The sequence below is a fragment of the Apis cerana genome, linkage group LG15 (assembly GCF_029169275.1).
Source record: "Apis cerana isolate GH-2021 linkage group LG15, AcerK_1.0, whole genome shotgun sequence".
NCBI classification, from domain to species: Eukaryota; Metazoa; Arthropoda; class Insecta; order Hymenoptera; family Apidae; genus Apis; species Apis cerana.
The window spans coordinates 2,270,465-2,298,270 of record NC_083866.1 but is presented as its reverse complement, the minus strand read 5'-3'; the positions used below and the strand labels follow the sequence as shown (position 1 = coordinate 2,298,270).

Genomic DNA, 27,806 nt, shown 5'->3' with positions numbered 1-27,806 from the left:
GATCAATATAGCGGAACGAAATATAGTGGTAAAATTCTTTTTTTAAAGTTTACGATTTCTAATGACGGAGAAAATCCTTATCTTTATCTCATCGATAATCTTTAATTATCGTATATAGGTATACTTCAATAATTTTTTATGTTTTCGATCAACTATCTCAAAATTGCAAAAAAATATGTAGAAATGGATTAAATGGTGGGGATGCAGAGCAATTTTGCGATATTTTGTTCAGAATGTAAAACATTATTAAAATAAAATATAATAATTAATATTGGTTATAGGCTTTTAAATATCTATAATCTAAAAATTTATAGATAAATAAATTATTATTATGATATAGTAATAATTGAATTTATAACAATTATAAACATTATTGTATTCAGAATACAAATTCTGCACAATGTCTTAATTTAAATCTTAATATCTAAATCTATCTGAATATCTTGGAATTGATGAGATATTAAAAAATATTTCAGACAAAAATTAAATGAGCATTCGATGACAAAGATATATAAAGATCAACTTTTTTTAAATCATAGCTTCTTATATATTATGAATCATATAATAAAGCATCAAATCATTTGTGCCAAAAAGTCATAAATTCAAGATATATTTGGCAAAATGAAAATCATAGTAAGATATCCAAGAATTGAAAAGGCACTTTTATATAGAAACAAAATTGAGAAATTGTTTTAAATATCAACATATAAATAATAAATTTTTCAAAATATTTTGTACATAATTTATCACTATGATTTTCGAACCATCATTTTAATTTTACAAAATTTACCAAACAAAAGACAAGGAAATCATGAACAAAACAATTTCACTGATATTGTTTCTTCTCTTTTGTGTAATAAATTTTACAAAATTCAAATTACAATATCTTCTAACAAAATTTTTTTAGCATAATTTAATAGTTTTTACAGAAAATGATCAACTGCATCGATTCAATATTTAAAAAACTATTTTATAATGTCCACATATTCCTGATATTCCATCAAAAAAAAAAATTAATTTTCATCTTTAATATTCTACAATTAAATGAAAAAGTAATAAATAAAATTTTACTATCCAAAATAATTAAATGTTAAATATATACAATTAATCCCAAATCCACATTAGATTTAACATAAATTTTAATTAAAGTTATAATATAAATTTTAATTTCAATTCTCAAATTACAGATCTAGATCATCCCGACGTGGTGGTAGTATCGATCGGTGAAAAATTGATCTTACGATGCTCGTTGACTTCGAATACGGAAACGACCTGGTACAAAGGCGACGAAATATTCAAACCATCCTCACCGAGAATACGACTGATGAAGCAGTCGTTGAGGTTCAAGTACATCGAGGCCGAGGATGCCGATTCATACGGTTGCGCGATCGGGTCGACCGAACGGAGAAACGTAACGATACGAATCGAATCGTTGCAGAACGATGGATATCAGCACGAGACTGAAAATCTTGGTGGCCATAGAACTGAGGAGGAAACGAATGAATTGGAAATCGAAGCGAGAAGTTAGTAAATTTTGTATTTTTAAATTAAAGATTTTTAAATCTTTTTAATCAGATTAAATACTATTTTTAATTACTTAGATCGCTTTTTCTTAAATAAATTCGAGAAGTTTTTGTTCGATGATTAAAAAAATTTGTTCATGGAATTGTGAGATTTATAGGATATTGTATTGATATTGCGTTATGAACAATTATTTTTAAATTATTTTTGCAGTCTATTTAGATATATAATTTTTAACAAATGGAAATATTATAAAGAATTTTAAAGATTAAATAAAAAAATCTAAATAAACTTATTTTTGGAATGTTTGAAATATTAATATTGTTTTGATGTTTTCAGATCAAATAAGTATATCCAAAGAAAAAATTTAATATTTAATATTCTTTCTATTCTTCAATTTTTAATTTTTTTCACTTTTTTTCCTTATTAACAAATTAATTTTAAATTATTTAAATTTGATTTATAAAAAGAGCAAACAAAATATAAAGAAAATATCTCTTGTAAATTAATCAAAATTAAAACAATCGATTTTATACTAAATAAAAAAAATATAAATTTTATAATTTGTTTTTACTAGTTTTATATTTATAATTAATTATATATTATTTGATAATTTTATATTTATAAATTCAAATAAACAATTTAATTAAAATTTCGATAAAAGAAAATAAAAAAGCTGGAATTACATTTGATTTCAGACTTGCCAGAAACACGATCGTTACATCTCGACAGTGAAAACGTGGAAGTCGATTTGGACAATGAAAAATGCGAGAATGAAACAGCCGGTGAGCATAACAACACCGCCCCGGAACGTGCCCCATCTTTCAATAAAAGCGTAGAAATGCCGAACGTGGTTGTGAAACCAGCTGGAAACATGTTACGATTACGATGCCCCAGCTTTGGAAATCCAAGGCCGAATATAACATGGTACAAAAACAACGAGGAACCGAAAAGGACATTGGGCACAGTGGTCATGTCCAAATGGACGTTCAGATTAGAGGATCTAGTACCTGAAGACAGTGGAAATTATACTTGTGTGGTGTGCAATTATCTGGGATGCATCAATCGCACATCTAAAGTTGAAATTGTCGGTAAGTGTCTAATTTTATTTAAAAAAATTTTTTATTTAAAAAATAGGAGGATGAAATATGATAGAAAAGTGAAAATGCGTGTTTCATCTGAAATATAACGAAATTTGTTTGTGACGAATTTAGGATAATTAAACTTTAGGATAAACAATAATATAATAGATTTATGAAATTTTTAATAGATTTTTAAAATTTACGGTATCAGGTTATAATATATGAAATATGGATAATTAAAGATTTGTTTATTGTTATTATTATTATTTAATTTTGTACTAAAATTTTTATTATCATTATTATTATTATTATTTTAATATTGTATAAAACAATTAAAATTTAATTCATAAAAAAGAATATTTTTTAAATGTTACGAAAATAGTGTATATTTTGTCAAAAATTTCTCAAATAAAATATGTACAAAAATATATAAAAATTTCACGAAGAAAATAATAAATTCCATCAAATTTTTTATATATAATCTGCTATCTATTTTTCACTATTAAAATATTATCCATTAAAAATTTTCAATATAATTATATAATATAAAAAAGTGTAGTAAATATTTCTAATTTTATCCATTTTTCATTGCAAATTCTAATTATTCTAAAATTTTTCAGTGATCATATTATTTATATATTACTCACGTATTTTCACTGGAAACATTATCAAGTTTTCAAACCAATTCAATTTCACGAATCAAAGAGAAATCGCGACATCAAATCGTCCAAAATTTAATTTTCCAAATTTCATAAAATTTTCTTGTTTTGTATAGAAACTTTTAAATCTCCATTTATCTTCAATTTCACAAAAAAAAAAATCGTAAAATTAAATCTTCCTGAACTTCCATAATTTTTTACTTACAAAAACTATCCTGAGTAATTCCCTAAAATTCACTAGAAATAAAACTATCCATGATTAGTTTCCATCAATCTCAAGATAGATAGAGATCGTCTTGAGTTTAATTTTCCAAATTCCATAAAATTTTCTTGTTTTACGCAAAAAAAATTTTAAATTATTATCCATCTTCGATTTCATAAAAAAAAATCAAAAAATTAAATCTCTCTGAATTTTTATAATTTTTTATTTTTAAAACCTAATTTACAAAAGTCCCTAAAATTTTTTCACTAGAAACACTAGAAACGCCATCTTCGATTATAATATGAAAATAAGTCGCAAAATTAAATCGTGGTGAATTTTCATAAATCTATAGAGCGTTTTCCTCATAAACCATACATCAACGTGGATTTTCCGAAGAACGTAACCGCGGTGGTGAACAGCACGGTGACGTTCAAGTGTCCGATCGTGTCTGATCTCGAACCTTATATACAATGGCTGAAAGTAGTCGAATATCCTGGTGACCAAGAGAATTCACCGACCGGAATTCTTCTTCAGGTACAACATCGACTTGTTAAGATGGTGGAGGTTTCCCTGTCTTCTCGATGGATTATTGAAATAGTCTCTAATAAAATTAGTTTGTAAAATATTATATAAATTCTACTGATACGTACGGGATTCTGGTGATACGTAAGCTGCTTGCGATATAATGATATCGATAGTGACTAACGATGGTGAAGGAAATATTCGTTTCTTTTGGTATTTCAGGTGCTGCCCAATGGATTCTTCCATTTTGTTTTTTTAACGTTTTAATCATGTCATATTATTGTATTCTTTCTTTTCTTTTCTTTGATGTCCTAATTTCATGGATATATAAAGTTTTGAGTCTTTCGGGATCAAATTTATATAGTTTAACATGTGTAAAAATGTAGTAAGAGATTAAAAAAAAGAATAATATTAGAATGGAAAAGAGAAGATCTGTCAGAAATTTTCTGATGAAATTTAAAAAAAATTTTGGAAAAATTTAAAAAAAACAATCAAAAAATACAAAGAAAAAGATAAAAATTTGTTTAAATTTTAATCTTTTTTATATACAATTCAGAAATTGCAAAAGTGATAAATATTCCAAAATTTTCTTCTACATTACTTCATATTAATCAAAGATGAAATCTAAAATTAGAAATAAATCTAAATATATTTACCGACTAACTTTTTCTTTGTTAATTTTAATGATCTTGAAATATTTTTTTGAAAAGCATCATTTTTCTTCATATAGCAGACAATTGGCTTTTATTTTCGAGTTATTCTAAAAAAATCTTATTATATTGAATTCTGCCTATATATATATATATATTTATTGAGGATAGTATAAGTAACAATATTGGACATCATTCTCAATTGTTTGTACAAACACGATATAATGAGTGAACAAATATCATCATATTTAGCATGTATCCATAGTAAACGTAGGATTCCATGAATCCTTTGAATTATAATGATAATAAAATATAAAACAAATCTTGGGCAACTAAAATTACAATAACAAAAGATAATTTTCTCGTCTAAATACTATAAAATTGATAGATGAGAAGAGATGAAAAAAAGGATATATCATTATGTTCATCTATTCATCTATTCTTTGAATATTCATCTATTCTTACGAAACTGCACGTAACGGCTTGTTCAATTCATTATAACCATATTTATTTGTCTAAAAATTGTCAAAAATTATCGAAATTTTCACTTTTTTTTCTTCTAAAGGAAAAAACAAAGGGATGACCAATTATAATTATTGTATAATTGTAAACGCATTGACAATATAACCATTATTGACAATATAACCATGTTATTGTATTTTTTGCTTGAAAATCGATATTCGAAGGTTTTCGATAGCATTAAATTTGAATATGACATTTCTTAATTATAAAAAAAAATAGACAAAATATATATATATAAAAAAAATTTTAAAAAAGATCCCATTTAAATCCAAAGAAGTTTTGAGAAGCTCAATCTTATATATAGTAGCGTTTAAATGGTACTTGTATAACATAGTATCAAATTTTTGCTAATTCAAAAATAAAAGTCGACTATTATATCTAAAAAAAAAAATTAGTCAAAATAAAATAATATATTTATAATATATTTCGAGCTCATTAAGATTGATAAAGAACTAACAAAAATATTGACAAATTACATTTATAATTTTATTAGCAAAAAAATTATTTAAATAAAAATATCGAATTATTTAAATGATATTGAAAATTAATTAAAAATTAAATAAAAAAAGAAATTTGATCTCAAAGGACTTCTCTTTGTTTCTTTGATACTCGAGCTTGGTAAAAATGGTGGTTGGGTCTATTTTTCCTGTAGAGAGCGTGAAACACCGTCCGATACTGACCAGGCCACCGAAAAACACCACGGTTCTGATAGGAGGCAACGTTACAATGACTTGCGAAGTTCTTTCGGCCGCGCACCGCCATCTTGAATGGTATCATGGTTATCACACCTCTTTATCTACTGTCAACAAAACCAATCAAAGTTTCCGGGTGGAGGTCAAGGTGGGCACGTAGAATTATTTGAAAATGCATGAAACTATTTGTCTCTGCTTCAGCTTTCTCAATCTTAGATTTAACAATAAAAACTTCAAAGCTGCGAAACTCAAAGAGACTTTTGCTATTTTTGTAATTCTTTGAAATTCTCGAAAGATATATAAATAATTTATATAACAATTTAACAACAACTTATTATTAAATTGTAACTATTAAAAATTAATTTGTGATAATTTGAATCTAGATTATTGATTCATTAAAATTGGATTTTATAATACAATAGTTGGTAAAATAGAAAAAAAATGAAACATAAAAATAGGAATTTAATATTTTCCAAGTCAAAGAAAATTTAAAAAAAAATTAAAATTTATTAGTTCTTATAATATATTATTGTTTAAAATTTTAAATGCAATCGACATGAAATAAAAAATCTGTTATAAATATTATAAAAAATATATATTAATATTATAATAAAATACATATAATAAATGTATTTATAAGAAACTATTAAATAAATAACAATTTATGTGTTTCAAGCAAAAATTTGATTTTGCCGTTTATTATTATTAACGTTTGATTTCAATTAATTATTTAGCAAGTTTTGATTATAAACATAATTTTCGATATTTTTATTATTTTAAAATTTTTTATTGTTTTCAAATTTTTTGATAATTATATAATAATATATAATTTTTATTTGTTCTTGTAATATATATAATATCTATGTTATAATTTATTATAGTTTTTGACAAAATAGTAGAAGTTTTTTAAAAAAAGAAATCTCAAAATTTTAGATTGAAATTTCAAAAAAAGCTTTGACTTAATTAATCTGTTAAAAGATACTTTATAAGATATTAAAATATTTATAATATTTACAAAGCAATGATTGTAAAATAAATTATCATTTTTTTTTATTATTTGTTTTTATTATTATTAAAAGATTCATGTATTAGTGTCTCTGAAAAAATTAATAAATTCACTAAAGCTTTTCCTTTTAAATAATCATTATTTAAAACTTATTTTGATTTCTCAGTTTTCTGAATTATTCCTGATAAATTAATTTAAACATTTTTGAATAGGCTGAAGGCGCAGAAAATCCGGAAGTGTTAAAGTTATATAATGTAACAGAAAAAGATGAAGGCTGGTATACTTGCATAGCGCAAAACGCATTAGGAGAAACATTTAGCAGCGCTTATCTTCGAATAGTAGAATGTAAGTATCAAAAATTTCAAATATTATATTTATGCTTAATTTAATTATCATATTATACATCTCATTTATATCATATTATATTAATTATATAACATATTTAATTAACCATTATATCATTATGTCATATATATATCATTTATCACATATATTATATATTTATATTATATATATCATATATATCATATTGTAACAATAATTAAATATTAATTATTGATATTAAATATTCAATCATTGTGATTCAATCATTGTGAATTGTAATTAATTAATAATAATATTGTATTCATATTCATATTATATCATTTTTAATTAAATCATTATATCATTATATTGTATTATTTTTAAAAAATAATACAATAATAATATAATCACAAAATAAATATTCAATTATGATTGATTATTATATTATATTATATTATTTTTAATTATATCATAATTAAATATTATATATTATTTATATTTGATATTTTATATTAGTATATCATTCATATTTCATTAAATCATCTTATCATTCATATTCGATTTAAACATTTCATAATTTTTTAATTCTTTATCAGCCTTGGAAGATCCTGGAATACCAATAACAGCGAAACCACAAATTCTGGTAAACGTTCTGGCCGCAGTTCTCTTCATTTTCTTCGCCGTGGGCGTAGTAGTCGTCATATATATTTTCCACCGTTTGAAACGCGAGAAGATGAAGAAATTATTGGCCATAGAAACAGCACGTGCCGCGGTCGTGACACAATGGACAAAGAAAGTGATTGTGGAAAAACAAAATTTGGTGAATGCACAAAATGTTCAAGAACCGTTATTGATGCCAGTGGTAAAGATCGAGAAACAAAAATCGACAGTAGCCGCAGAGGATAGTAATGGAGGAAGTATATCAGAGTACGAGCTTCCAGTGGATAGCGCTTGGGAATTGCCCAGGGAACATTTGACTCTGGGTAATACTTTGGGTGAGGGTGCTTTTGGAAAAGTAGTTAGGGCACAAACCAACACTGGAAAACCTGGAATACCTTGTGTTGTCGCTGTAAAGATGTTGAAAGGTAAAATCTTTTTTTTTTTTTTTTAATTTTTAACTTTTATTCTTTAAAAAAAAGTCAATATTCTCATGCATTTAAAATTATATTCTATAAAAATATAAATATTTTAAATATAAATTTTTGAAACTTAATTTCAAATATATTATCAATAAAAAATTATTTAAAAAATAAATTTCAAAAATAAATTTTCTACATATATTTATAATAATATTATATTTATATATGTAATATTATATTTTCTATATATATTTATAATAATATTAATTTTACATATTTTGAATTATATAAAAATCATAATCTTTGAAAATTGTATTTTGTAAAAATTGTACTGGTTAATATCATTTATCCAAACTTAAAATTAGGCCAAGAATCAAAATTAGACCTATATTAATCCAATCACCAATTCTTTTATAGAAGGCCATACCGATGCGGAAATGATGGATTTGGTGTCCGAGATGGAGATGATGAAGATGATCGGCAAACATGTGAATATAATCAATCTATTAGGCGCCTGTACACAAGGGGGGCCTTTGTATGTGGTCGTAGAATTCGCCCCACATGGAAACCTCCGTGATTTTCTACGGGACCATAGACCTTCTTCGGGATACGAACCAACGATTGGTCAAGAACCGAAAGAGAAGAAGACTCTCACTCAAAAGGATCTTGTATCATTTGCCTATCAGGTAGCTAGAGGGATGGAATATCTAGCGAGCAGAAGGTGCATTCATAGGGATCTGGCTGCCAGAAATGTGTTGGTCAGCGACGAATACGTGTTGAAGATCGCTGACTTTGGTCTGGCAAGGGATATCCATTGTCACGATTACTATAGGAAAACCACAGACGGAAGACTTCCGGTTAAATGGATGGCACCTGAAGCTCTGTTTCATCGGGTCTATACCACTCAATCTGACGTGTAAGTATTATATATATTATATTATATTATTCAATTATTGGATTAATGAAAAAGTACTCTCAATTTTTAATAAACAATTTCATATAAATCATATATCACTGTTTATGATGAATTTATTTTATAAGAATCGTATTCTATTTCATAAAATATCTTATTGTTTGGTGAAATATACAATATATTATTGTTTGAAATGTACGATGAAATTAAATTTGTGAATATTATCTTTATTACATTGCTTCATTATTTCACTTTATTTATTTAATGCAAACTTCAATTGTTTTAACAGATTTTTTTATATACTATAATTAATAAGATTAAATAATATTTTTGTGTTTATTTTGATTTGTTGAACTAGTCCTTCAAATTTTTATTCCATAATATTTCAAATATATTAATATTCTAAAGATTAAACAAATTATAGTAATAAACGTGAAGTTAAACATTTAAAGTTTAAACATTCATATTTTATGATGATATAAATATAATTATTTCTAAAGAATACTACAAATAAATATTGTTATTATTTGATATTATTATTATTTGATTTATTAGAAAACAAGATATTATTTAAGAATAATAAAATTATTAATACATATACATTTTCGAAAAATGTAAAAAAATATTAAATATTTTTAAATGATTTAAAAATATATTTGATATATTATCAATATATTCACCAACTCAAATGTTACAGGAATTATTATATATTTTAAAATTCATCTTCCATAAAATAAAAAATAATTTATTGTATATGAATAAATAGAAAATATTTCATCTGAATATTGGACATTTTTTATAATGTTTATGTATTTTATTTGTATTTTATTTTATTTATTGATATTTCGAAGAAAAAAAATTTTTCAAATTCTTATAAAATAGTGGAATTATTTATTTTTTCTAAAATATTCAATTAAAATTTTATATTGTTTTAAAGAAATTATTTATTTTTTTTAAATATAAAAGTTTTGAGAAAATTGTTACAATATTTTAGATGGTCGTATGGAATTTTATTGTGGGAGATCATGACACTAGGTGGTACTCCCTATCCTTCCGTACCATCGGTAGAAAAATTATTCCAATTATTAAGAACTGGCCATCGAATGGAGAAACCACCGTGTTGTTCTATCGAAATGTAAGCATAATTCTCAGAATTTATTATATCTTTCCAAATGTTTATTATATTATTATATTATTTGTTTATTTATTAAAAAATATTACAATAAAATTATTATAATAAAAAATTATTAGAATAAAAATATTAATTTTTAGATACATGTTGATGAGAGATTGCTGGAGTTACCAGCCCAACGAACGACCAATGTTTGGAGAATTGGTCGAGGATCTTGATAGGATATTGACAATAACTGCAAACGAGGTAAGAAATATTAATTGTGAAATTTTCTTCGATAAAAGATTCTTTTTTAAATTGTTAAATTACTAAATTTTTCCTTTTTTACTTCTTATTTTCTTGAAAAAAATTCGAATTTTTCTAAATATCAGATACGATTCAATTTTCAATAATTTCAATTTAAAATAAACTCAAATTTAAAAAAAGATCATTGTTATTTTAGGAATATTTGGATCTTGGCCTTCCACAATTAGACACGCCGCCGTCCAGTCAAGAATCGAGTGAAGCCGACGACGATGAAGGTGAAGAGAAGTTCCGCTACTTACTATGAAATCCTACGAACGATCGGTTTTAGCCGAAGAATCTGTACAATTTTCATGAGAAGAAAAAAGAAAGATTCAGAAGATACAACGAACGATGAAGCGAAATAAGTAGAAGCATGAAGAAGGGAAGAAAAATAAGAGTAAGAAAGAAAACGAACGAAGATCCACGAAAAAAGAAAACTAGCCTTAAAGTTTTTTGAAGGACGCTGGTGAATGAAAATTATTCGACTGATCTAGCGAACACGCCAAATAATATAAATCAGTATTGACTTGTTTAGCGCGTATTTCATAGAATTAAGGAAAAAGAAAAAGAAGAGAGAAAAAAGGAAGATATTGATCAAAGAAGAAAACTCCGGCCTTCGAGGAGACTGATTTTTCTTACGGAGAATATTGTATTTATTTTCCTGTTATCTTTATGCCTTGCAAAATCGATTATTATATTAAATGGAACATGCGTTTGTTCCACGTGATTCTTGTACACGTTTATCAAATTTCAAATAGTGAACAGAATCATATCAATTTTTTACAATTATTTTAAAGTGAATCCTAAGCATGCAAAATTCGATTTGAGAATAAAATTTTCGAAAGTTATCCTAGTAAATAAACGTCCTAGTAAATATTTGTTGAGAATGAGAAAATTAAATATGTATAAAAAATAATAGAATAATTCTCAAAATAAAAATTAGTAGAATATAAAAATATTAGAGCAACTTCGAGAGGTTTTTATTTTCAAAATGAATTTGTATTCTAATTTTGCAAATATATTTATAAAAACTCTCGAAATTTGTTTTTTATTATTAATATATTGAAAATAGAAGTTATTCTTGAAGAATCAATATCAATATGTGCAAAAAATACTAAAAAAAAAAAAAAAAAACATTAGATTAATTCTTAAAATAAAAATAGTAAAATAATTTTTGAAAACTTTATTCTCAAATGAATTCGTATCATAATATGATTACAGTGAATAAAAATTCATATGAATATTACTCGATCAAGCAATTGTGATCTTTTATTTATCTTCGTTCACTGTAATCTTAGTCTTAAGCTTCTACATAGTAAGATTTGCCTCGTCACGTGACTCATGTGATCTAGATATCGTATCTACTCTATACTACATCGATAGCATACTTGAAAATAATAAAATATCTTTTAATATAAAAAGAAAATTGTAATTATTATAACTTTTTCATGTTGAAAAGGACGAAATTATGTTGAATTAGAGGCAAGTCTCATCAGAAGATGTACAATTTTAAAAAATCTATAGCTGAATGTTGTAGAATTGTGACATTGAAAGATGAAAATGGAAATTATTGCTTTAAGATATATTTATAATCGCATTATTATTAATTATTTAAAACTTTAAAAAAATGTTAAATTGAAAGATAAATGCAATTAAATAATTATTGGAATTTAATTATCGATTTAATAATCGATTTTTAATTGTAAAATATACGTAAATTTTTGTAAATATAAGGACATAGAACACGGTAATCAATTATAGAATTTAAAATAATAAAATAATACTTAATGACGGCAATCAGCTACAGATTTTAAAAAGAATTAGCATTAGTAACAGCTTAAAGACTTTGGTGCACATTTGAACTGAATGTTTGCAACCAAAGCAAAATATAATAAAGTTTATATACGTCCAATTTTGTACATGTTAATACTACAGTGCCATTGATAAGTGCCTTGGTAAAAGAAAAATATGCGAGAAAAAAAGAACGAAGAGAAAAAATTCTACCAAGGCTTATTCTTTGTTAATACGTAAAGAAATGACGAATGGTGCATATCAAGTTTGCATGGAAGAGATATCGTTATAAAATTATCTCGAAACGTGTTTGTAACTAGTCAATTAATAAAAACCTGTATGTTTCTCTGTAACATAGTTCGAACTCATTAAAGTATGTTTTATGCTAGCGTTTATACATGTGAACAAATAGTGGATAACAAGAGCATATTTTCTAATTTTTGTAGAAAGAAAAAGCTATTTTGTAGATCATAGTGAAGAGACGAGTGACACAATTCGTTAGTATTTTTAATAAATTTTTAACACAAATATTAATGTTAATAATGATATACCATTGTTGATTTATTGAAATCCTGACAATAGTGTCTTCGTCAAACAGAAAAGAATGCAAAGAATCGTTCGATTTAAACAAAGATATTGTATAATTTTGTGTTGCGGTGAAAGAAACTTTGCATATGACAAATAAAAAGAAAAAGAGAAGAGAAGAAAATGGAAGAGAATTTATTGCATCGTCCATATGGATGTAAAATGCAAACTGAGATGTATAAATGGTGCATACAAGAGGTGCTTAGTAGTAGATAATTTATTTCTTTGTATATTGTTACTTAGAATGTATTTTAGAATGTCGTTAACAGTTTTTTTCTTTTTGTATCATTATTGAACGAGCGAAGTGAGATATAATGTACATGTAAAATATAGAAAGAATTAATCAGTATGATCAATGAAAATAAAATATGTAAGCGTGACAGAAGACTCTTTGTATATAGCATCGATCCTTTTATTTAAAAATGTTTTCTCATGTTTTCTTTCTTTTATATATATATATATATATTTTTTTTCCTCGAGCACCTAAAGGTAGCCAGTAAATCAGCATTTACCAAGGTAGATTATATGTATAGTCTGCGTAAATATTATTGTAACATGAATTTCGTCTCGAATAAATCACTGGTAATTATATCCACATTAATCGATGTCTACTATTTATTATTTTGAAATTTTCTTTATATTTTCTTTTTCACGATTTTTAACATTTTTTATTTCAGAGCTATAATATTGAAATACAAAGAAAAAAAAATATTGAGATAAATAAATTTAAAAATCATTATTCTGAAACGATACATTTCTAAAATATTTTTATTTAATTATTTCTTATTTATTTAAATTATATAATATTTTTTATTTATTTAAATTGTTATTAAATATACGATTAAAAATTGATTTTATATTTTATATTTTTAATTATATTTTTAAAAAATTTTTTAAAAAATTGTTATAAATACATACGAATTTTATTATTATTAACTAATATTAATTCAATTGACTTATTAATCCATTAAAAATTAATTTTTATGCTCTATGAATTTTTACATATTTTATATAAATAAAATTACTTAGACTTCTGTTTATTACATATTTATCATTTTTCGATTATTAGTATTATTTGGTTATGGTTATTTATCAAACTATAATTAATATAGATTGAAATCGATTTCATACATATAAAATATATATATACGTCAACAGTTAAACGAATAAACAAATTGCTTTATGATTAATCGAAAAAATATGTATAATGGAATCCCCACCATAGATCGGAACCGCGTGTCCAGAGAAAAGTTGAATATAAGACAGATGGTGGCGCTGAAATCAGTTCGTTTTGTTGTCATCAGCCACATTTACACTTAGTTGTTTTTACCAAGTTTTTAGTAGAACGTTTCATTTTGTATTCCTCCATTTCACTTCGATTTAACAATAAAAAAATGCCAAGAATTATATGGACCGTACACACAAAATTTCTTAATGAATAATGCGAGTGAAAGTTGCTGTTGTGTGTTAACACTCGATATTCAGGTTAGAATTTGATAACCCACTTTTTTCGAAGCAAAGAATTTACTTCTTTATATTAATCATTTTTTAAAGAATTTCGTGTTGTTCTTTAACGAATTTTAAGTAAATCAAACTATGTGTCAATATGATAAATTTTATAAAATTTACATATTATAAGAATTTTATCTTTTCTGTAATTCTAACTTTTGTATATAATAGTATTATGTTTATTATTCTATCTAGTTTTCTTTTCTTTTTTGTAAAAGTATTGTAATTTATTGTATATGATTTTAGTTATAATTACAAATTTGGGATAATTTGACAACATCAGAATTTGATGGCACTTGTATGGTGTCGCAGATAGTAATATTTATTAAATGGTGATTACCAGTGCCATGGAGAGGAGAATTAAATTAAAAACATTGAACAGTCATATAACATGCAAGATTTGCAAAGGTTATTTGATAGATGCCACTACTGTTACGGAATGTTTACATACATTTTGTAAAAGCTGTCTAGTGAAACATTTAGAAGAAAAACATACTTGTCCAACATGTCAAATTGTCATACATCAATCTCATCCTCTCCAATATATAAGCTTTGACAGAACTATGCAAGATATTGTCTATAAATTAGTTCCTGATCTTCAAGAAAGTTAGCATTTATTTATTAATGAAGAAAAAAAATACATAATTAACATAATTAACAATTTATTTGATTTAATTTTTTCTTTTAGATGAAATTAAAAGAGAAAGAGAATTTTATAGAGCAAGAGGTTTACCTTGTCCAAAAGATATATTACCAAATGCTGGAGATGTTGAAGAAGAAAAGGCAACAGCAGATGCACATGCAGAATCAGATTATCATCGTACTGATGAACAGGTAAAAAAATAATTGACACTATTATATAATTTGAATACTTTGTAGATCATAATATTAAAAAGCTAATATTTTTACAGGTTAATGTATGTTTGGAATGCATAAATACAAGTTTAAAAACTTTGAAAAGAAGATTTATCAGATGCTCTGCCCAAGCAACTATTACACATTTAAAAAAGTTTATTGCCAAGAAAGTGTTAAATGGAATGGAAAAATATCGAGATGTAAGTAAAAAGAAAATTTATATTGGAATTAAAATTATTGATTGATTGATTTATTAGTAATATTTATTAATTAAATTTTTGTAGATTGATATTTTATGTAATGATGAACTATTAGGTAAGGACCATACATTAAAATTCGTTTATGTAACAAGATGGAGGTTCCGGGACCCACCTTTAAGGCTACAATATAGACCACGAATAGATATTTAAGATTAATATTTGTATGTTCGATTCGCGATAAGAATCGCGAAGAATCTTGTACCTACTTTGAATGTTTTCTTATTCTATCTGTGTATTGTCCATCATAGTACTTATTTCATTTTGACATAGCAAAGATATTAAATTTGAAAAATAATTTCTTCTAATAAAAGAGAAGTTGCTTTATAGATTCTTGATATCTTTCTATTATGTAGTAGAAAGAATGAATTTAATTAGATTATCGATAATCATTAATATATTTTTTAATGATAGCAATTCCATTATTTTACATACATGATTATCTTTTTTATTTCCTTAGCATTCGAAATCATTTGCGTATTATCTTTCATTGAGTTACATTAACTCATCTTTTTAATGTTTATTATGAATTACTTTTTACATTTATATAACGCATAAATAAGTAGACCAAGAAATCATAGCGATAATGAAATAATGGGAAAACAAATTTTGTTTGCTCACATTATCGCTAAATATAATTCTAAATATTTAGTTATAAATGTAATAACTATGATATAATCACCTTGTGCATTTTTGTATCAATTCTCTATAAATTTTTAGTTTGAAGATACAAAAATGCCAATTGGTGTCTCATAGATAAGAATTTGTTGCTTTTTTGCACAGCAACAGAACAAGATTGCCCTTCTTCTTGTAATTTTAAGATGTGAATTTCTTTTTATACATATTCTAATTGTATATAGAATATTTTTGACAGAATTCCGATAATATTGCGTATAGACGCAGCTTTGTATTAGAGAAAAAAGAAAATGGAAAAAAAAAAAGAAAAGAAGCTGGATCCGGTTAAGAAAGATTTGGATCCTTTTAACTTTGTATGTTTATGCGCTGTACACATTCTAATTCGATCTCGAGTTTCTCTCAATGCCGGAATACAAAAAAATTTTATCAGATATATATAACATATTTTCTCGATGAATTTGATAAAGATAACGACGCGTTGAGCGAAACGACCGGGACTTATCGCTTGTAGTTACATGAACTTGTTTCGACAAAAAAATGTAAAGCGAAAAAACGTGATTATATGTAAATATTCTAGAAAAAAAAAGTGAAGTGAATTCAACTTTACAATGTAGCAGCATTTTATGAATGCTAAGGCTTGTATGTTGTACACTATGTGTGTATTTCCATAAATTATTAAATAAATATGTTTTGTACAGTATTACAATTGAATTAATTAATAAAAACCCAAATGTCATTTTATAAAAGATAAATTGAAAGTTTGTAAATATTTTTCAAATATTTCAATTATGAGAAAATATAATGAGAAATATATATATATAATAAATGAAATATAATGAATTTTTTGAACTCAATTATACATAAAATAATGACAAATTATTAATATTATGTGTTTCATCTTGTTAATGAAACTTGTAAAATTTATTTTATTATATAATTATTGCTAGTTTTAAAAATGATACAACAATATTAGAATATTAAAATTAGAATTTAGAATATTACCAGAATAAGTATTTATGATTCAGAATTTTTATTTTTTTTTTTTTTGCACTCAATAATTAAAGATTTAAAAGTTGGATTTTTCTAAAGCATAATTAGGAACAATTTGAAATAATCATTTTTATCTCAAGCCTCTACTTGGGAAATCTTGATGATTGTCCATATATCCATATATCATATATCACCTTATCTTTATTAATTATACGCATAAAATAAGATATTTATGATTTTCAAAGCATATTTGATTGACAAATTTTCTTCTTGAAAATCCAATAAGATAATTATTAAATTAATCACAACTCTTCTTTGATAAACTTAACTAAGTTAAATAATCACTTATACTCGAAATTGAAGAATTGCCAAGATAAACATTAAATAAAATTAATGCTATAAAAAATTATCATTTAAATAATGATTTTGCTATATATTTTTGAATTGTAAAAAAAATTATTATAGTTATTGATGTAAAACATAAAAAAATCAATATACTATAGAATCATGGCATATTTCTGAGAAAATATGAAATCTTTAATTTCTTTGATTGATAATATATAATATATTTTATATTTAGAAACAAAAAAAATCGATAAAAGTTATTATAATATTATTTCACAAAACATAAAATTAATAAATTAGTATATTAAAATTTATATTAATTTTTCAAATATAATACAATACAAAATAAATATAATACAATAGAAAGAATCGTAAAAAATACCGGCGGCCAAAATTTCATGTGAAACAACTACTCAATTTAAAGTAGCACGCATGCGCAGTAACTGAATAAGCTAAAGTAAATCACGCATGCGTGACGTATTCTCAAGTAGTTTATGGTCAATGTGCGTCGAGTAGAGACCGTTGCTGCTGTTCAGCAGCACGGTAAACGTGGTTTTGTTGAATAAATTTTGATGAATTTGATTATAAATATCAATAATTTCTCATATGTCTGAACTACGTGCAGTTTCGAAGATAAATGAGCTTACAAGATAGCCTCTTCTCCGAGGACGTGGAGCACGACGTAACTCTATTTTCAAAAGACAAGAAACGAAAAAGGTAGGCAAGCTAAACGATCACATTTCCTGATGTAACGACGCGCCTTTAAAGGTTAGATGTCTACATTTTTTACAATGTGTCTTCGAGTATTTATTCTTGACTTTCATTTTCTATAAGCTTTTATCACAGTATATTATAATGTTTTTTCCATGAAATTATTGATCTTAAGTTTTAAAAGATACATTGTAAAATTGGTTGACATTTGTCAATCACAAAAAAAAAAAAATAAGATAAGATACGTCATGAACAATATTAGTTTAATAATCTATAAATTTTTTTAATAATTTTGATAAATATTTAAATCTGATTATGTGCAATTTATTTGCATTTTTGTAATTAAAATTAAGATTTTAGAATTTCAAAGATTTAAAATACCATACATCTGCTAAAAAGTTTCCAACAATTTATTAACATTTTTTAAATTCCCGAACAAAATATATAAATATTATGATCTAAAGATAAATAATATCATTTCTTTCAAATTTTGATCACTATTACATGTATTCTGAAATGATTTCTTTAATCTGTTTTTTTTCTTTGCATATCCCGCAAATTTCGAATATTTACGCTTTTCTTTTTTGCCAGATACTTATATATTATATAATATTTACTATATAACACTATATAACAAACATAAAAAAGAGGGAATCATTATACAATGTAAATAAAAATGCATTTTACAAATATTATTAGTTTTTTTCACTTATTTTTGAATTTTTTTATGTTAATTTTCAATTATAGATATATATCTTGTCTTTATGTTTTACACAGAACGTTATAGTAAGAAGATAATGGGATTTTAAGTTGCGGATATTGATTAAATAACTCTTCATAAATGACGGAACTTGCGTATATACGTCATTAAATAATAAAAGAAAATTTATACGAAACACTAAGTTTAATAGAACATATTATTTTCATCGATTACAACGAAAATAATGAAAATGATTATATAAAATTAAAAACTGCAAATAATATATTATATATATTATAGTATAATGTATAAGAACGCTGTAACATGTGCAATTCTTTTATTATTCAATATACATTTTAACTATTTTAGAAATAGTAAATGAACATGTAAAATTTCGAAAATATGTGATAACAAAATTTAAACATATTTTTATTTATAAAAACTATTTTAATATATAATTAATAAGATTTCATTTAAAAATTAAAAATTTTTAAAATTATTTAAAAATAATAACAATAAAAACAAAATCATGATTATACATATTGCATAATTATTGAAATCATATGCAAGAGAAACAGCTGAATGATTTTGAATGCCCTCTACACGGATAATTGTTAATCTATGGAGTGTAACCGGTCGCTGAACGTATGTTGCTCACGTAGAAGCGTGATTACGTGAACCACGCAATACTTACGAGATATCCAACACTCTATTTCTTCTTTGTAGTACAAGACTCGTCGATTTACTCCATTTTAAAACGTAATTAATATCATATAAACTGACGATTCAACAATTGAATCACAAGATTAAAAAATGCGATCATTTTATTTGAACCGGTTGAAACTTGTGTATTCAATTTCTTTTTCTTCTTGATTTATACGTATATAAAGAAAAGAATTATAGAAAACCATGATTTACCATATTATATGCTTCGTTCTATTTAAACGGTTGGGATGTAATTTAACTATCATGGAATGCTGTTAAGGTGAAAATTTATCTCTTTTTCCTAGCATCCTGGTTGTTCGATCATTTTATTTATTATCTGAGATAAGATTAAAGTTCGTTTCCTGTTTTCTATTTTTCTGCATTGTGTGTGCGCCCGCTTATTGTAATGGTTTTTATGCTTTCTAAAAACATTCGCTTACGATGTTATACGTAATAAATTCCACTTTATCCGACTGTTTATACTGTTCGAATATAGCTGGTTTTCATGAAGTGTAGTTAAAATGTTAACGAGATCATAATATCAACGAAATGTGATTGAAATGATTTGTGATTATTCGGACTCAAAGAAGCTTTAATTTTAAGGAAACCAACGAAGGAGAAAGTGAAACGTTATGTAAAAGTTAGCCGGTATGTGTTCATCTGACAGGATATACGGCAAAGTAGCCCGGGACAAGACGATTACGTTCACCCGTTGACCGTCCTCAGTCCAGTCTCACTTTCAGTTGCGATCATAACGTGTTCTTTTCACTTTTACAGGGTACTCGTCTTTCCACCTGTTAATAACTATCGAAGATACATCATACATCAATTAGTGCGGGACCGTTTTGTCGATCTACACACATTCTCGATCGGCCAGGGTTCTGCTAGGCGAACAGTAGTTTGTTATAAAAGTGACGTGATAAGGTATCAGAGTGTCTATTAATTTCATAATATCATAATTTAATTATGAGCTGAATAAACTTGATGATGTTGATTTTCATTATTTCTCATTTAACGGATTAATTATTGATATCCTCTTTATCCATAATCTATGGATAAGACGTGTATATTGATAACAATGGTAGTTCTAAGATTTGAAAAAGGTAGAATAAATTATATTTAATTGTAAAATAAGTATTCATTAAGGAATTCTTATTATATATTTTTTAAATTTGAATGATTAATTATAAAATTAGTGAATTTTATATGAAAAATAAATTATTTTCTAATTCATTAATTAGAAATTATTATGATTTATATGATTTATTATTTTATGATATTGATAAAATATCAGATTAATATAAAAATCCAAATTTTTTTTTAATTTAAAAATTTTAATTTTTAAAATATTTTGCATACAAGATGTCGATCAATATGATTTAGAATGATATTATTATGCCATTGCGGTTCCTATGAATGTAAAACAAGTCTTATTAAAGAAAGTTTTATATTAAATTAGATTTATGCGAAATTCACAGATAAATCTAATATTGTTACGAAATGGGTTTACAAGAATGGAATTACGCAGCAGCAAACGAAAGTGAAACTGGCCGGCTCAAGGTCACATAGTGTAGTATTCAAATGCGTCAAAAAGCTATTTAACTGATATGAGAAAAAATTTTATAAAGTTAACAAAAGTGTAATTTTTTTATTCTCAATATTTAAGGGATCCGAAATTGAATGGTGAACAGTGTACATCGAATTGTGCAACAAAAACTATTAGTACGTTGCTTGACATGGGCATTGAAGGTCAACGATCACCTTCCGCATCTCCTGAACGGATACGAATTCAAAAACAAAGTAATTGGAAAATAAAACAAAAGTTTTATCATCCAAAAATAATAGAATAAAATTAATTGAAATGTTCATTCGATTTTTTAGTGAAATCAACGCCAACAGTTGAAATTTATAGACCACCAGCTGTTAGGAGAGCTAGAAATGAACTTCAAACAAATATGGACCAAGTTCAAACACAAGCAACTATAGATTCATCTATTGGAAAGTAAGAAATTATAGAGAAATATTTGCATTTTTTTTTTCATAACGTAAAAAAAATTATTTTAATATATATTTAAAAAATTTAATTTCATCAAGAACTTCTCGTCAAAGAAGACCAGATCGTGCAGTTTATATACCAAGACATCGTAGAAGTTTAGAAACAGAAGGGAGTCCTCAACCATTAGAATCTGTTCGTGTAAATCGTACAATTAAAGACAATTCGTCTTTATTTTCTGCTTCTCATGGAAAATCGAATTTAAATATTAAAGAAACAAACTCTGATATACAAGAAAATAAAGAATGTATAGAAAAAGAAAATACTTTTAATGATGATCAAAGTAATACGGAATTTGATCTCAATATGTGTTTTCAAACAGAGACAAAAGGAATAACTTCTTCAAAAATACCTATAGTGAAAAATAATAATAAAGAACTAATCAAGCAGTTAGAAAATTTAAATAAAAATGTGCCAAATGATTCAAATAATTGTAATGCTTTTGAAGTTCTTGAAACTTCATATGAAATAGCTGATACAGTTCACTTACAAACGATTGAAGGACAAGAAATATCTAGCAATTTTAGTGAGAATAAGAATAGTTTAGATTCAGTTGAAACGTGTATATATAGTGAAGTTAATGTTAATGAAGAAATAGACAGATCTGATAAATGTAAAGATAATATTATTATGACTAATTCAACTGCAAATAATAAAAAAAATATGGAATTTTCTAATAAAGATGAAATAACGAATCAAAAAAATACGCAAATGATGCATCACAATATGGTGTCAAATGTGTTAATTATCTCAGATACTGTACAAAAGGAATCACAAGCTGTTAAAGAAGTTATTCCTATAGTATTACCAGAGAAAAAAGTAAAAAAAATTGTACGACAAAAGAGTAAACCTGCACCACCACCTTCTCCACCTATTAAAAAAATAAATAGAGATGAATGTGATTGGGATAGTTTATTTGATGATAATGGTGATTGTTTAGATCCAACTCTCATAGAAGAGGTAAATATTTATAAATATTATCATTTTTTAATTTAAAAAATAAAATTATTTTTATTTGAATTATTTTTATTTTTAGTTAACATCAGCTGTTGGTAATGTTATGATAGAACAACCGAAAAACGATTATAAACCCTATACCAAACACATTGAAGTATCTAGTGATGAATTTGCTCATGTAGTTGAAATTTATAATTTTCCATCAGAATTTAAAACCAGCGATTTAGCAGCTGTTTTTAGTCCTTTTAAAAATGGTGGTTTTGAATTAAAATGGGTTGATGATACGCATTGTCTTGGAGTCTTCAGTAGTCCTCTTGTTGGTAATTAGAAACGAGTTAAAATTACATCAACATATGACTAACAAGTGCTTACTCATCAAATCGTTTTTAGCTGCCGAAGTATTGGCATCGGATCATCCATTTGTTAAAACAAGACCTCTAAGTGAAGCTACGGCTTTAAGCAAAACAAAAGCAAAAAGAAGCGCAGAATTTTTACAACCCTATAGAAGTCGCCCAGAAACTTGCGCGGCATTAGCAAGACGGTTAGTTACAGGTGCTTTGGGAGTGAAATTAGCTACTGCTAGACAAGAACGCGAACACGAAAAAAACATATTACGCGAAGCTAAAGGTAAAGATACTAATTATATTAAAAAATTCTGACAATATACAAAAAATTTCATAAAAATATAAAAATAAAATGTTTTCTTTTCATTTTTAGAAAAACGTAGATTAGCCAACAAACAGCGAGAAGATGTCTGGGAAGGTATTATTCCCGAAAAGTAGCATTGTTTGTTGAAAATGTAATATTCATACATTGAGAATTACTTATATTATTATGTGAGTGTTTTATGACATTTACATGTATTTGTGCCTTACTCATCTATTTTCATTTTTGACAAACTTACTTTTGTCGAACTGATTTGGCGATTGGTTTTGGGAACACGGGATATTGCTTGCCAATAGATGAGTGTGGCATGACAAAACTACCAACGGAAATATTTACTTAGGACTGGTAAAATAAATTTCCAGTGCTTGTTTATTTTCTACATATTATGCATATCACAATTTTCAGACCAGAAAATATTGGAATAAGTGTGCCTGTTGTACTATTTTCTAACAGAAGGGTATTAAGTATTTTAAGTAAACATGTAGATGAAAGCGATTTATAGCCTTGACATATTAGAAAACTATAAAAAACAAACGTAGAAGCGTTTTATGACGATATATATGATTATTCTTACCTCGATAGTTGCCTCTGTTATATAAATTTATATATACACCATAAACAATACTATGTTGTGCAATGATAATACAAGACAATAAATTAGGATGGTAGAGAATAAAAATATCCTTTTACACATGCACGTGTGCGTGCACATATATCTCGTAAGTGTCAATGAGATATAATCAAATTGTGTCTTCATAGAATTATGATTTTACAACATGAACTATACTGAAATATGATGTGGCATTTTATTATTATATGCAACATAAGATTATTATAGTTACATTTGTAAAACATATAGTTAAACATAAAATTATTATGCCACTTATTATATTACATGTACATATATAAATCTGTTATATATATGTTAAAAATTTGACGCACAATCACAATCTATCTATTTACTTACATAAATTACAGATTTTTTTAAAAGAAAAAAATATGAAACAGATTGTATTTTTATATACAATTGTTACCAACAGAGGAATAAAGACATGTATCGCCAAATCCTAGTCAATGTATGCAAGAAACATGTTATCTATATTGTATATTATATTACTGAATTTTGTCAGAAATTGACAAAAGGATTAAAAAAAAGAATAAAAATATTTTATGTACTATATCTTTCATGTATATTTCCAATCCACATAGAACTCAATTACATTTTAATCTAATTGCAAATTCAAAAATTTACACTGATTAAATGATACTGATATAAAATACATTCATTCAAAAATGGCAGTATTTCATACTGTACATTTGTACAGCGATAAAAAATACATATATGTATAAGTTGAAAAAGTTATTTGATTCATTAAACAGATTCATTACCATTATTCAATCATTCATTGTTGTATCGGTAGCGATATATATATATATATATATCACACACACACACACATACACACATGCATACATACATACATATATTTCGGTCAAATATAACACAAGTATAAATTATTTGTATCACTTTACCACTTCCCTCCCTTTTTTTTCTTTTTCTGTTGAACTTTACGTTGCTGTTGTCGTGGACCAGAACTTTCTACTGCTGGACTATGTCGTGGATTAGGGGAAGGTTTTGCATTTGTAGGCATTTTAGTAATATCGCTGTAATTATAAATAATGATAAAAATTATTTACTTTTTCTTTAATTAAAAAATATATATTTGTTTAATACATACTACATATCACTAGCTCCTGTTGCAGCACCTTGGGTGCCTTTCATTGCAGCATCTCGATTTCTTCTATCTCGTTTCTTTCTAAATCCACTACGTTCGTGTCTAGGTAACCATCGTTCGGGATCAGGTGGAATATTTGGATCATAATTCTTAGGCAACTTTCCTTTACGTTTGCGTTTCTTCCGTTTCTTTTGAGTTACATCGACTGGTTTACTACAGAATTATTACAGAATTTATTACAGAATATAATTATAAGAAACAATTAATATTTTAACGTTAAAACTATATCAAATATAAAATACTTACCCAGGAGATGGTTCTATTTTTTTCTTGATCATTTTGGTACCAATTACCCAATTGCTACTCTCTAAAGCATCAATATCGGTTGTTTCGTATAAATCATGTAGTGGCGGTAAACGTTTTGATAATAATTGTGCTTTTTCAGGACAAAATTGAACATAGGCCACTACTAATTGCGCTAATGTTTTGATATCACAAGGTGAAGCATCTACCATTTCTTGTAAAATATCAGCTGCCATTTTAATTTCTCCTCCGCGTAGATAAAAATCAGCGGCTTGTCGCCATAATTCTCCTAAATTAGCAGTAGTTTCCTAAAAATAAATACTAGTTAAAAAATAATATTGAATTAATTAAAAAAAAAAAATTAAATCAAATGTGCCTACTTTATTTTTCTTGTAATAATTAACCGCATTTTTAAGAACAGCTGACGCTCTTTCACGATTATTCTCAGCCATATAAAGAGTTACAAGTGTACTAACTATGCCAGGTAAAGATTTATCTCTTTCATTTAAATTTTCAAGAACATTGATTGCTTCTTGTCTTTCATCTTGACTTAATAAAAGTTGTACACAAACTAATTTCATTTGTAATTCTTTATCTCCAATTGCATACTGTGTTAGTAAATCTGTTGCTTCCTTTGCTTTACCTTCTTTACCAAGTTGTACTGCTTTAACAAACATTGCATCCACAGCTAGAGCAGGATGATCTTTAGCAAGTTTATTACAAAGTTGTTGACATTGTTCTGCCTACAAATACATAAAATATTAAATAATAATACATGAACAATAGAATAATAAATTATTGATTAAATTTCTACCTGATCAGTATATAAAGCTAGCAAACATTGATTATAAGCAATATTTCTTTTCTGCCTAGAAGTTAATTTATATTCTAAGCTATCATGAGTAGCACTTTTCATTCTTTTTTTGCTATCAAACACATTCTGATCTTTATTAAGACACACAAGATTATTGCTTGCAACTGCTACTAAAGCTATATCATCTGGTTTTGCTTTCAAAGCAGAAATATATAATCCTCGAGCTTCTTTCTCGCGACCCTGAAGTTGAAGACAACATCCAAGTTGAACTCTAATAATTCCCAATTCATCTTCTATTTCTTCCTCTGCAACTCCATCTTCTTCTAAACCTTCTTTACACATTTTTTCAGCTGTTCTAAGTTTCTTCTCTGCCTCAATTAAAACAGCTTTATCACCTTTACTACCTTGTGCAATTAAACAACAAGCTGCATTATATATTAATTCATATGTATCTTCACGTAGTACAGGAACTTCTAAATTCTGTCAAAAAAATAATAAAGAAATAAATAATAAAATATAATTAAATTATATTATATAAATAATTATATTATATAAATAAATTATAATAAAATAATAATTTATTTTACATTTAATAATATAAATATATTAACAAATTTAAAAATGTATTAAAAACTTACGGAACCCTCAATTGTTAAATTTACAACTACTGCTGCAAGATTAGCTTGTCTTTCATCTTCATACTCATCATGAGAATTTTTTATAATATCTCTATATACAGAGAAACATTCTTCATATTTTTCAAGTCTATATAATATTTGGGCTTTAAGTTCTTTGAGTTTTAATGAAGGATTTGGCAAAACTTCCACTACTTTTAAAGCTTCATTTACTTGATTTAATCGATATAAACAATATGCTTTTTCAAAATCTAAATTGCTATAAAAAAATATTTATTCATTTTTGAAATTTTATAAAATATTAATTAAAACAAAAGTTTTAATTTTAATATAAGAAATAAAGAACATACCTTGCTAGTTTTGGATTCTTAGATATAAATTGGAGTGCATCATTAAATTTAGATAGTTGAATGTGACAAATAACTTTACAACGGAAAGCAGCTTTTTCATCCGGGAAAGTATATAAAACTAAAAAATATTCTATTTTTGAATATGTTATTTCCCAAAAATAGGGCACAGGTTATGTTGATAGTAAATTTCTGAGATTATGTACAATTCGTAAATTCACAAAAACTCACTTTTATTGGCAATTTTTATGGCCCTTTCATATTCTCCATTTTGACCTAATTTATTTAATTCTCCATATAATACAGGAAGATTGTTTTCTTTTGTAGCCATATTGTTCACTTTGCGATCATGTCCAACGTGGAACTAATTTGACTATCGAATGCAGTATAATAAGTCTTACAATAATTCTTACAATAAGAGTTATTACTTATAAAGTGTATCCTTATAAAATATATATATTTTTCTTGAAAAATTAAATATTATTTAAAATATTTGATAAAAATATTCAATTAAAATAATATAAAGAAAAATTCATTGATTTAAATAATTTATTGCATTATATAATTTAATTTAATATTAGATTTATTTATTTTATAACATTATTTTATTTATTTAAAAAATATTAAAAAATTGAAGAATTAT

The 27,806-nt window shown here is 25.5% G+C and overlaps 4 protein-coding genes and 1 long non-coding RNA gene across 13 annotated transcripts in view; 3 read left to right on the top strand and 2 right to left on the bottom strand.

Annotated features, from left to right (window-relative positions):
* The window catches only part of LOC108000765 (fibroblast growth factor receptor homolog 1), a 93,128-nt gene extending 79,583 nt beyond the window's left edge, over positions 1-13,545 (top strand). For 2 of the 4 annotated variants that reach the window (XM_062085433.1, XM_062085434.1), the window contains exons 3-11: positions 1,188-1,523; positions 2,220-2,612; positions 3,817-3,998; positions 7,069-7,201; positions 7,756-8,244; positions 8,656-9,154; positions 10,146-10,286; positions 10,424-10,529; positions 10,726-13,545. In XM_062085433.1, the coding sequence (XP_061941417.1) occupies positions 1,188-1,523; positions 2,220-2,612; positions 3,817-3,998; positions 7,069-7,201; positions 7,756-8,244; positions 8,656-9,154; positions 10,146-10,286; positions 10,424-10,529; positions 10,726-10,833 (2,387 nt within the window). In that variant the 3' untranslated portion in view covers positions 10,834-13,545. Of the gene's footprint in view, positions 1-1,187; positions 1,524-2,219; positions 2,613-3,816; positions 3,999-5,810; positions 5,999-7,068; positions 7,202-7,755; positions 8,245-8,655; positions 9,155-10,145; positions 10,287-10,423; positions 10,530-10,725 lie in introns of all 4 variants that reach the window. The other 2 variants (XM_062085431.1, XM_062085432.1) reach the window with 1 other exon arrangement.
* Positions 3,897-5,812, bottom strand: LOC114577915 (uncharacterized). Its single transcript, XR_003698391.2, has 3 exons — positions 4,643-5,812; positions 4,115-4,297; positions 3,897-4,038 (listed from the first exon to the last, which is right to left on the bottom strand). It is a non-coding gene; the product is annotated as an uncharacterized LOC114577915 (long non-coding RNA).
* A 671-nt stretch (positions 13,546-14,216) lies between the features above and the next one.
* LOC108000721 (polycomb group RING finger protein 3) lies at positions 14,217-16,901 on the top strand. Its single transcript, XM_017061255.3, has 5 exons — positions 14,217-14,429; positions 14,700-15,059; positions 15,142-15,287; positions 15,365-15,508; positions 15,593-16,901. The coding sequence occupies exons 2-5, from the start codon at positions 14,783-14,785 to the stop codon at positions 15,716-15,718; spliced, it is 693 nt and encodes a 230-aa protein (XP_016916744.1). The 5' UTR covers positions 14,217-14,429; positions 14,700-14,782; the 3' UTR covers positions 15,719-16,901.
* Positions 16,902-18,025: 1,124 nt separating this feature from the next.
* On the top strand, positions 18,026-24,508 carry LOC108000740 (coiled-coil domain-containing protein R3HCC1L). Of its 5 annotated transcripts, none has more exons than XM_062085426.1 (8): positions 18,026-18,253; positions 20,430-20,576; positions 21,319-21,452; positions 21,534-21,654; positions 21,747-22,665; positions 22,742-22,982; positions 23,053-23,289; positions 23,380-24,508. In XM_062085426.1, the coding sequence occupies exons 1-8, from the start codon at positions 18,174-18,176 to the stop codon at positions 23,442-23,444; spliced, it is 1,944 nt and encodes a 647-aa protein (XP_061941410.1). In that variant the 5' UTR covers positions 18,026-18,173; the 3' UTR covers positions 23,445-24,508. The 5 variants fall into 5 exon arrangements, with proteins under 5 accessions (XP_061941410.1, XP_061941412.1, XP_061941413.1 ...); XM_062085427.1 differs by lacking the exon at positions 18,026-18,253 and adding an exon at positions 19,396-19,932; XM_062085430.1 differs by lacking the exon at positions 18,026-18,253 and adding an exon at positions 19,398-19,706.
* Positions 24,495-27,554, bottom strand: LOC108000738 (signal recognition particle subunit SRP72). Of its 2 annotated transcripts, none has more exons than XM_017061298.3 (8): positions 27,395-27,554; positions 27,167-27,284; positions 26,820-27,075; positions 26,182-26,661; positions 25,748-26,110; positions 25,371-25,675; positions 25,068-25,277; positions 24,495-24,993 (listed from the first exon to the last, which is right to left on the bottom strand). In XM_017061298.3, exons 1-8 carry the CDS (start codon positions 27,492-27,494, stop codon positions 24,858-24,860), a joined length of 1,968 nt encoding a protein of 655 aa, XP_016916787.1. In that variant the 5' UTR covers positions 27,495-27,554; the 3' UTR covers positions 24,495-24,857. The 2 variants fall into 2 exon arrangements, with proteins under 2 accessions (XP_016916787.1, XP_061941409.1); XM_062085425.1 differs by having other exon boundaries at positions 27,167-27,296; positions 27,395-27,543.
* Positions 27,555-27,806: the final 252 nt, after the last annotated feature.